The 12325-nt window shown below is 34.7% G+C and overlaps 1 protein-coding gene across 1 annotated transcript in view; it reads right to left on the bottom strand.

The window, feature by feature from the left end:
* Positions 1-12325, bottom strand: part of wdr70 (WD repeat domain 70) — a 97331-nt gene that overhangs the window by 11547 nt on the left and 73459 nt on the right. The window contains exons 12-15 of the mRNA XM_016490904.1: positions 11583-11667; positions 10517-10655; positions 3030-3130; positions 937-1016 (exon numbers count right to left, since the gene is read on the bottom strand). Coding sequence (XP_016346390.1) covers positions 937-1016; positions 3030-3130; positions 10517-10655; positions 11583-11667 — 405 coding nt within the window. The remainder of the gene's footprint in view (positions 1-936; positions 1017-3029; positions 3131-10516; positions 10656-11582; positions 11668-12325) is intronic.

Here is a 12325-nt window from a genome sequence, read left to right as displayed (position 1 = left end):
GAGTTGTGCTGATTCCTCTCACGCTACATTAAGCAAAAAGGTTAGCGGTGACACATGGACCTCAGTGGTCCATCATCCGGATTCACGTCACCTCAATTTTCCATCGCTATTTCCTGGGGTTCGGCGGGACTGACGCTCTCGTGGCAGACGCGTGGCTGCTGAGTGTGTCGCGCGCTAATGGCATCGTGGCCCTCGGGTGAGACACAATCCGATGGAAAGCACCAGAGAAGAGAGAACAGAGGAGGTGTCGCTTTGTCTAATTTAATACTAAATCTGTCTTTAGTAATTATATCAGCTGAATGACTTTTGCTTTACTAATAGCAGTGCAATAATAAAAAAATAATAATATAAAATAAAATATTACATTATAAAATTATATTCATACATAACTATATACAAACTTATATATTAATGTAATATTAATATATTATAATATTATTATTATATTTGCTATAATTAAATAATAATAATAATATTATTACAACAAAAAAAGTAGTATCTTCTGCTCACCAACACTGCATTTGTTTGATCAAAAATATAGTAAAAATTGTGAAATATTATTAAAAATAAAAACAGCTGTTTTCTATGTGAATATCTGTTAAACTGTAATTTATTTCTGTGATCAAATCTAAAAAATTTTAGCATCATTACTCCAGTCTTCAGTGTCACATGATCTTCAGAAATCATAATAACATACTGATTTGCTGCTCAAGAAACATTTCTGATTATTATCAATGTTGAGAACAATTGTGCTGCCCAATATTTTTGTGGAAACAGTGATACATTTTATTTTTCAGGATTCACAGATGAACAGAAAGTTCAAAAGAACAGCATTTATTTGAAATAGAAACATTATATATGTCTTTACTGTCTCTTTTGTGAGTGTTGGCGTATATGACGGTATATATGCAAATATATTGATCAGGTCACACTCACGGGTGATGATGTAATCTTGTGTCAGCGTCTCGGCGTGTTTCTCCTTCCTCTTGCTCTTGACCACACACAACATCGCACCTCTGAAGGACAAAACACAGAAAATAGGATATTAGCTTCTAAAATAAGAGAAAGCATGCTTTAAAATAAGCTAAACAACTAAAGACCAAGACATCAGCTTCCACAATGTTTCTTATTTTAATTAATTCCCTAAACAACTGTTTTTGTTTTTTTAAAAGAAAACCTGAATTCTCACAGTCTTGGAAAACCTGAATATATTTTATATATATATTTTAATAAATTAATTAATAAAATAATTTATAAAAATTTTTTAGACCTGGAAAATTCATGGAAATTTAGAAACGTCCTAAAACATCCTGACAATCTTAAAAAATGAACTGGAAATCTGAATTGTAGAATTATTATTATTATTATTATTATATCAATTAATTATATTAGCACTCCTAGTTTTAGTTAAAAACATAAAAACATTTGCATGATCACTATCGTGCAAACATGCTGTATTGAAAAGAAATGCATGAAAATTTATGGAAAAAAAAAATTATTATATTTACATGTGTGATTTTCAGATAATGGAAATGAATAAACTTCTTAACATGTCATGGTGATTTCTATAAATATAAATATTCTAGTCATGACAAGTTCTAAAATATTTTTTCGGGTATAAATTGCTATTTGAGTAAATAATAATAATAATAAACATGAACTAAAGGAAAGCTGAATTAAGTAATTTAATTATTATTATATGTATTATTTTAATATGTTATCACCCCTAGTTTAAGAAACAATAATAATAATGTTATTATAATTATATATATTTCACAGAATTCTCTGGATCTTGGAAAACCTGGATAAATGAAGGAAGTTTAAAGGTGATTTCTAAACCTGGAAAAGTCATGGAAATTAATAAACATCTTTAAAAGTTATGGAAATTTCTATTATAAACATATTTAAACTGAGCTCTGTTCTTCAGAAAGATCCTCCAGCTCCTGCAGATTCTTCAGTTTTCCAGCATCTTCTGCAGATTTCAACCCTTTCCAGCAGTGACTGTATGATTTTGAGATCCATCTTTTCACTCTGAGGACAACTGAGGGACTCAAACACAACTATTAAAAAAGGTTCAAACATTCACTGATGCTCCAGAAGGAACCACGACGCATTAAGAGCCGGGGGTGAAAACTTTTGAATTTGAAGATCAAGGTAAATCGTACTTAATTTGTCTTCCAGGAAACATGCAAGTATCTTCTGTTGCTTCCGATGGGCAAAACTAAATGGAAAAAAAAATGATATTTCAACAAAATAAGAAAAATTTGGACATCATCCTGTTCAAAAGGCTCTTAATGCGTCGTGTTTCCTTCTGGAGCATCAGTGAATGTTTGAATCTTTTTTAATAGTTGTGTTTGAGTCCCTCAGTTGTCCTCAGAGTGAAAAGATGGATCTCAAAATCATACAGTCACTGCTGGAAAGGGTTGAAATCTGCAGAAGATGCTGGAAAACTGAAGAATCTGCAGGAGCTGGAGGATCTTTCTGAAGAACAGTGCTCAGTTTAACTGTTCAGAACAAACAAGGGACTCATGAACAAGCATCACAAAACACACAAACAGTCGTGGATCATCCAGGTGACACACACAGTATGAAGAACTTTTGAAGAGGGTTATTTTAATAATTTCAGCTATTTTTTTGTCTATAAGTAAACATCTTTTATGTAAAATATCTTACTCAGGACAGTACTACATAAAAAATAACATGCATTTTGTATGATCTCTCTTATTTTGTTAAAATTATTCACATTTTCACAGATTCTGCAAGGGGTTCCCAAACTTTCCCATGCCACTGTATATATAGCGTGAAAGCCTTTCTTGTGCTTGTCAACAGGACGTGACTTTGATGTAAACGTGCAGACAGTTGATTCTGCTCTCAGTCGACACTAATGCAGTCGTTTTGTTGAGTTTCCTCGCTTCAGTCGGTCAGTTCAATCAGTTCAAACCCGGCTGAAATCGTTACTGAACAAACACAGACGGAAAAACAGGGAAGAGTGTGAAGCGGGACTGAGACGGACAGCAAAGCAACTGCACCTCTGACTCTTGACCGGGTCGTAGTAGACCTTCGCCTGGCCGTTCCCCGTCCCGACCATGATCTGATTCAGCTTGGGATGCCAAAGACAGCGGACGACGCTCTGAAACAACAGCAGATGAGAACTCATTATTTGAGCAGGAAGTCAGCATAAAGCAATGGCAGAGGAAAAGACTGCGTCTAATATCTCTCTCCGTCCGGCTCATCTCCAGTTGACTATATTTGGATCTGGATCTCAAAGACTCGCTGTGACGAATGGGCCGCTGCCAGGGCCGTGTGTGAGGATTTGTGTGTGTGTGTGTGTGTGTGAGACGGAGGAACAGACTCCTGAATAACTGCAATCACATGCATGCAGCGCACGTCTATATGATGACGGTTTATAGTGAGCACGTCCAGAAAGGACAAAAGAGCACCATTAAAGTCAGAAAAACACCAAAAAGGCCCGTTACATTCTTACAAGCTTGTGACTGGTGAAAGTCCAACCCAACAAGCAAATAAATACAGCAGATTAATATAATATCATTTAAAACAGTAGTAGTAGTAGCAGTGGTAGTAATAGTAATAATTATTATTATATACTTTTTATTATTATTATTATTGTTGTATATTTACCATAATGACATATTATCATTATTATTCAAAAGTTCTATGTAAGATATAATCTAAAAATATAATAAATATAAAAAATAAAATCAATAAGTAGAATAAAAGTGATAATATATTTGTTTGCAATTATGAAACATTAATTAAACATAATATTTATCATAATAACAATTATTTAATAATTTATACAAAAAATAAAATAAATGAAAGTTTGGATCAAATGAGGGTAAGTGAATAATGAAGCTGTAAAGGAAAAGACATGATCACTGTTATGCAAACATGCTGTAATGAAATGTAAGAAAATACCACAAAATAAAATAAATATAAATAAATGAAATAAAAAAATAAAATAAATATAGGTTTGGATCAAAACGAGGAGAAAATATGTCACCACTGTCATGCAAACATGCTGCACTGAAATGAATGAAAATACCACAAAAATAAGTAAAATAAAATAATAAAATAAACATCACTGTCATACAAACATGCTGCATTAAAATTTATGAAAATGCCACAAAAATAAATAAAATAAATATTGTCATGCAAACATGCTGCACTGAAATGCATGGAAATACCACAAAAATAAATAAAATAAAATAAAATAAAAATAAATTAATAAAAAATAAAATAAACATCATTGTCATGCAAACATGCTGCATTGAAATGCATGAAAATACTACAAAAATTAAATAAAATAATCAAATAAAATAAACATCATTGTCATGCAAACATGCTGCATAAATAAAATAAAATAAAATAAAATAAAATAAAATAAAAATAAAATAAAACAATTAGGTCAGGATGAAAATGAGCGCAAGTAAATAATGAAGCTGTACAGGAAAACCAAAAGAATAAGCAGCAGGTATTGGGAGTCCAAATGCACTTTAAGAATGATCTCTTGAGATGAGATAACAGCACAAGAGGAGCATAATAAATCATGCTATGTCCAAGAAACTCTTTCCAAACAGATCTTGCGGTGTATGCAGTGTTGAGATCAGGAAAAACCAGCGGAGGCATGGGGGTGAAATCTGCTTAGCCTCCAGCTGTTCAGCGCCGGGCTCGTTTCTGCCTGAATCCTCCAGCCGGACTGCGTTAAGCCTGCCTGACCTAGAATCCGGCTTTAGACCCTCTCCCTCCCCCAGGACCGTAGCAGGGGTTTCTCTGGCCCTTATTGACTTAACGGGATGTATGGGGTTAATCCGTCTCTATGGGCATGTGACCGAGTAATTGATTATTTAGAGAAGATCTGGAAGATTTGGCTGCGGATCTGAAATGCGCTTCCAGCTGAGCCTTTTTTGGCCGAATACAAACGTAATCTCCTTTAGTCGCTCCATTACCTTGCAGATACTGTATCATGGGGTTTAGATCATGCACATCTGTATATCTGACCTCTCCATTACTCTTAATCGTGCAACACAGAGACCCTGGGTAAGGAAAGCAAACATCAGGACAAGCAACACATGGGAACTGTCGAAAATAGCGATATATGCATGCATCTACGGCTGTTCATCATGTGCCAGAGAAACAAACACTCACAATGCACAGTATTTATGTGCAGCTCAAATGTTTCTACAAGCACTAGGAGGAATGATAATAATGGCGATTTGAGTGAATCAGATCTTTCTTGAGCACATTTACTGCGGTTTTGGCAAAGACTGAAGTGACATTTCAGCATCATATTCAATCTTCCATCTTTTCTAAACAAAATAAGCTGTTTACTGACTGGATGAGTGTGTGCCAAACTCGACCCAACATGGCGCCCATTCACCCAGGAGACACAAGGATGCTTTCACGTCACACAATAAAAAATAAATAAATATAAACAAACAAATAAATAAAAAAGTAGCAATAATAATAATAATGTGAAAGACTATTTTTACTTAATAATGGAATTATATTTACATACATAGATATGTATACAGTATACGCACATATAAAATATACATAAAATTATATGATATATAATTATATACTATATCTATAAAATAATTCACTTTTAATTTAAATGTAATATATAAACAATGTATATACCATGCAAGATACATAAAATAATTCAAGAATGACTATATATTAATTTGCAATAAATAATAATAATAACAACAAATCAATATTAATTTAAATGAAGAAAAATTAAATAGATATAATAATAATAACAGTAATAACAATAATAATAATTTAACTACATTGCAACCAGACACAAGGTCACTTTCAAGTCACAGTTTGATTTGTTTTGTTGATGTAAAAGGGTTTTCCAACTCCGATTCAAACCAGTGAAAAGATATGCAATGAAATAAGGTTTAGACTAAAAAATACACTTGCGGACGCAGGAGAAGAGGGGTGAAAACAGACTAAGACATGAAGGTCACCTGGAGTCTGTCTTAACACTAACAAGCTTTTAGCATAAAGTTTAGATTTTAGTTCTAGGTTTAGTCTTTCTGTGCAAGTCCAGAGCACGACTTGCTTCGTAGCACCGCTCAAAGAAAACTTCAAAGACACTTAAATAAACACTATATTGCTTCAATCTGAGGAGCACTGGATCTGATTTAGTTTTCTGAAAATTGTCAGCGTAACAGTGGTAAGAGATACTGTACTTCTTAAAGATGTAACTCGAAGAAAGCATATATAGGGAAAGCAACAGTGGTCCCAGAATAAACCCCTGGGGAACACCACATACTAAAGAGGCTGACATGGAGGAAAAATGTTCTATATTCACAGCAAATGTCCTATCCTTTTGATAGGAGGCAAACCACTCTGAGAAACCTACAAAGACACTTAAAATAAACACTATATCACTTCAATCCCAGCAGCACTGGATCTGTTTTAGTTTTCGGACATCAAGGCACATTCCAAATGTCACTGGAAAATAAAATTGAAAATGGTCAGTGTAACAGTAGTAAGAGATATTGTACTTCTGAAAGATATAATTTAAAGGAAGTATATAAAAGGAAAACAACAGTGGTCCCAGAATCGAACCATGGGGAACACCACATACTAAAGGGGCCAGCTTGGAGGAAAATTTGCTTTATTTACAGCAAATGTCATGTCCTTTAGACAGGAGGCAAACCACCCTGAGATACCTACAAAAAACACTTAAATAAACATTATAACACTTCAGTCTGAGCATTCCCGGATCGGTTTTAGTTTTCGGACATACAGCCGCATTCCAAATGTCACTGGAAAATAAAACTAAAAATCGTCAGCGCAACAGCGGTAAAAGATACTGTACCTCCGAAAGATGAACCTCAAAGGAAGCATATATAGGGAAAACAACAGTGGTCCCAGAATCGAACCCTGGGGAACACCACATACGACAGGGGCCGAAAAACTTCCTATATTCACAACAAATGTCCTATCCTTTAGAGAGGAGGCAAACCACTCTGAGATACCCACAAAGACAGTTAAATAAACACTATATCACTTCAATTCAAGCAGCACTGGATCGGTTTTAGTTTTCGGACATCAAGCCACATTCCAAATGTCCAATGCAGAGGGAGCAGCAGGCGTCCTGGAGGACGCACATGTCTCACCTGGTTTTTGCACCTTGTGAAAAAGTCAGCAAAGCTGAGAACCACCCCTGGAGTATTTACTCTTTCCAGCCTGGAGATGTGTCTACGTCCCGGCACAGAGCGCGACCCCGCTGCGGGGTTACGGCCTGTGTTTACACTTGAATGATTGGTAGCTCTTCCTGTCACAGGACGGCCTGGTGCTGCACTTCATAAAGACAGCACTTAAATTCTTCAGCCGTCTTGCGCTGGATAAACACTGTAAATAGCTCCTCGTCAGGTCAGCTATAAATCACTTTAGTCTTCTGGACGGGCCAAAAGTTTTTTCAGCGAACAAGAGCCATCCACCACTGCTAATGTGATTCTACCGATGCCGGACATAAATTATGGGGGTATTTTGCAGTTTGGCAGAATAAATCAGTATTTATCGTCATTGTATGGAAAAGAGAAGCTCGCACATATTGTCTAATGTCTTAGTTAATGCTTCATAATATTAAAGAAAAATAATATTATTATTTAGATGAAAATTATTAAAAATATGACAAAAAGGTGATGTGACATGCTTTTCATTTTAGGATAAAATATTACAGTTGTACCGACAATCTTGTGAAAACACAACACAATCAAATAATTATTGCAGATTTCTGTATAAATAAATAAATAATTAAATTAATTCAATTCTATAATTTTTTAACTGGTAAACAATCAATAAAACAATTAATTAGTGCAGATTAATAATAATAATAATTATGTGTGTGTGTGTATATATATACAGTACATGTATATATATAATCGAACCCTGGGGAACACCACATACGACAGGGGCCGAAAAACTTCCTATATTCACAACAAATGTCCTATCCTTTAGAGAGGAGGCAAACCACTCTGAGATACCCACAAAGACAGTTAAATAAACACTATATCACTTCAATTCAAGCAGCACTGGATCGGTTTTAGTTTTCGGACATCAAGCCACATTCCAAATGTCCAGTGCAGAGGGAGCAGCAGGCGTCCTGGAGGACGCACATGTCTCACCTGGTTTTTGCACCTTGTGAAAAAGTCAGCAAAGCTGAGAACCACCCCTGGAGTATTTACTCTTTCCAGCCTGGAGATGTGTCTACGTCCCGGCACAGAGCGCGACCCCGCTGCGGGGTTACGGCCTGTGTTTACACTTGAATGATTGGTAGCTCTTCCTGTCACAGGACGGCCTGGTGCTGCACTTCATAAAGACAGCACTTAAATTCTTCAGCCGTCTTGCGCTGGATAAACACTGTAAATAGCTCCTCGTCAGGTCAGCTATAAATCACTTTAGTCTTCTGGACGGGCCAAAAGTTTTTTCAGCGAACAAGAGCCATCCACCACTGCTAATGTGATTCTACCGATGCCGGACATAAATTATGGGGGTATTTTGCAGTTTGGCAGAATAAATCAGTATTTATCGTCATTGTATGGAAAAGAGAAGCTCGCACATATTGTCTAATGTCTTAGTTAATGCTTCATAATATTAAAGAAAAATAATATTATTATTTAGATGAAAATTATTAAAAATATGACAAAAAGGTGATGTGACATGCTTTTCATTTTAGGATAAAATATTACAGTTGTACCGACAATCTTGTGAAAACACAACACAATCAAATAATTATTGCAGATTTCTGTATAAATAAATAAATAATTAAATTAATTCAATTCTATAATTTTTTAACTGGTAAACAATCAATAAAACAATTAATTAGTGCAGATTAATAATAATAATAATTATGTGTGTGTGTGTATATATATACAGTACATGTATATATATATATATATATATATGTGTGTGTGTGTGTGTGTGTGTGTGCATGTGTGTATATATATATATATATATATATATATATACATACACACACACACACACCAATAATGAAATATCAGATTAATTTATATATAAAATATTATGAAATAAATGTACAAAATTAATATTTAAAATGTTGTTAATTTGCAATAATGATAACAAACAAATGAATGAAAATATAATGAAAAATAATTTGCAATTATACCAGATGTAATTCTTCAGTGAAGCTCTAAATGAGAAATTTTTGAATATGTGTGAGCTTCTTTTTTCAAGAGTAATGGATGCTGATCCATTCTGCCAAACTCCAAGACAACTGGAAGAAGGATGATATACTACTACTACCACTAATAGCAAAATGCACCAATCCAAAACATTATTTTCTTTAACAGTAACAAAAAAAAAATGTTTAGTTTTTTTTTTTTGGACAATGTCTGTGATTCATCACACAAATAATATTATGTACTTCTGATTAATGCTACTGCTGCTGCTCCATGGTTTCTGTGCTGCATGTATTCAGTGTGCTGGACGTCAACATCTGCATTATGCCATACTGTCAGCTTCAAGACAAGAAGCAACCTGGGATGGAGAGAATTAGCTTTTACGCTGTTCTGACTAGAGCCGGAGCGCTGGGACTGAGAGAAACCCACTCAACAGCACATTTGATCACAGATGGCCACGGGAGCTTTGAGCCGTCACTCAGATGTGCCTCTGAAAGAGCTCCCAGAGACACTTCACTCGCTTCAGACGAATCCAGCTCTCAGGAGCGCTGGGATGCTTGTCGAGGTCACGCTTGTGTCATTCCAGCAAATGGATGGAGAAAGACAACGTTCCCTTCACTTCCATAGGGACGAATGAACAGGCGGAAAGTTTCACTTCCTGTCTGCAGTTGCACAAGTAATCTAACAGTACAGCATTTACCAAGTAATGTAAGACCGCAGTCTTCCTGGACAGAGTTTCCATTACTAGAGAAAATCATATTATTTGGACGCCTCGGTTCTCTCAGTTCTAGATACTGTAACAATGTACATAACCGGAGCTGCCAGTACATGCACATCTGACAATCAAATAAACAAAGAAATATAGCAGATTAATTATACTATATTCATTCGAAATGATATAATAATAATACTACGATTAAAACAAAGCATAATATATTCAGATTAATGTAACAGTAATAATAAATTACACACACTCACACACATATACAGTATATATATATATATATATATATATACACACATACACACAGTATATATTAGTATTTTAATATGCATATATATATATATATATATATATATATGCATATTAAAATACTAATATATACTGTGTGTATGTGTGTATATATAAAATATTTATGAAATAAACGTAGCCAATCATATGACTGAAAACACTGAAAATCCTTAATTTGCTGGTGAGTGAATCTGTCCCATACTGCATTGCACTTCGTCAAATCATGTTTTGTGATCTGGAAACATTATTAGTATCGACACAGCGCTGCATAATGTATAATTTTCACCATGAGAGCAACACAGAAGTGCGTCAAACCTACCGCATCAGCCACTTCAATCTCATAGACCTTCTGCAGAGATTCCCGCTCAAAGAACAGCAGCTTCCCGTTGCCTTCGTCCTTCTTCACCGAGGTTCCCGTCAGCAGCAGTTTATCATCCGGACTGAAGCAGCAGTCTGTCCTGTTCAGAAAACATCCATCAGCACAGTTACAGGAGAGAAACCCTTCACATTCATAAAGACTTGCACTACACTTCACAATCTGCTGTGCTTTCACGCATAATGCTAAGCAAACAGTATTAACATAATGCTCACAGGTTCCCAGCAGTGTTGTTATAGTTAACTAAAACCAGTAAAAAATATCAGATGAAAAACAAACAAAAATAAATGAAACAAAAATGAGAAATGTTGCCAAAATAAAAAAATGGATAAGTTGAAGTACTAAAATCACTAAAAGATAAAAAAAAATGTTGAGTTGAAAAAGTAACCGCCACCCCCCCCAAAAAATAAAATAAAAATAACAAAAGCACATCACAAAATTCTTAAAATTTAAACTAAATGATAACTGAAATATAAAAATAAAATTTTATTCAAAATATAAATTACTATTATTATAGTATATACTGTACTATAACAATAGCAAAATAATATCTGGCTAATGATTTTCGTTAATTAGTCCATTATAATGCATCATATGTGTGTGTGTGTGTACATATATAATAATAATAATAATAATAACAACTATTATTATTATATATATATTTGTTTTAAAAAAACATAAATATTTGAAAATTATTATTATTATCATATATTATTATTATCATCATCATTACATAATTTGTATTTGCTATTAATTATTCTGAATAAATTATTTAATATGCAGAATATATATTAATTATTAAATAAAAGTGCAGATTTAGCAAATTTCGCATGTCAATGCAGGACCTGCTTCCCAAAAGTACTCAATTCCCATAATAAGGCTAATAATTAGCAAAACATCTAGAGACTGGTCAGACTGATCAAGACGCACAATCTGTAAACAGCTCATAATGAATTTTCTTCACATTATTTGCAGGAGAAGTGTTAAGAGTGCAAAAGTTTCCCTTTACATGGGGAAGAAGGAGCTCAGGCCAGTAACAGCGGCGAGAGGTTTCCTGAAGTTGCGTATGTCCCACGTCTTCAGCGTGTCGTCTCCTGAAAACACACACAGAACAGAATCAGAGCTGAATCAGCGTCGTTGTGCATCTGCGTGAGTCAGAGTCTGATTCCTTACACACTTCCACACCAAACACAAGACACATTATTATCTGCACACAAGTCCGCTTTGTGCTCGCATCGAGCATATTCCAACGGATTCAATATATTTTAGCATTTAAACCCCACAAATTCAGCTGTCAAGGTCAATGCAGAATAGCGGTGGGTGGAATGAATAAAATCATATGAATAATTTTATATCAAATTAAAGGAACACTCCACTATTTTTGAAAATAGGCTCATTTTCCGACTCCCCTAGAGTTACACAGTTGAGTTTTGCCGTTTTCGAATCCATTCAGACGATCTCCGGGTCTGGCGGAAGCACTTTTAGCTTAGCTTAGCATAGATCATTGAATCTGATTAGACCGTTAGCATCTCGCTCAAAAATGACCAAAGAGTTTCGATATTTTTCCTATTTAAAACTTGACTCTTCTGTAGTTACATCATGTACTAAGACCGACGGAAAATGAAAAGTTGTGATTTTCTAGGCCGATATGGCTAGGAACTATACTCTCATTCCGGCGTAATAATCAAGGAACTTTGCTGCCGTACCATGTGTGCAGCAGGCGCAATGATATTACGCAGCGCCTGAAAATAG

The sequence above is a fragment of the Sinocyclocheilus anshuiensis genome, unplaced genomic scaffold (genome assembly GCF_001515605.1).
Source record: "Sinocyclocheilus anshuiensis isolate Anshui unplaced genomic scaffold, SAMN03320099.WGS_v1.1 scaffold738, whole genome shotgun sequence".
Lineage (NCBI taxonomy): Eukaryota > Metazoa > Chordata > Actinopteri > Cypriniformes > Cyprinidae > Sinocyclocheilus > Sinocyclocheilus anshuiensis.
This window is presented reverse-complemented; position numbering and strand designations above follow the sequence as displayed.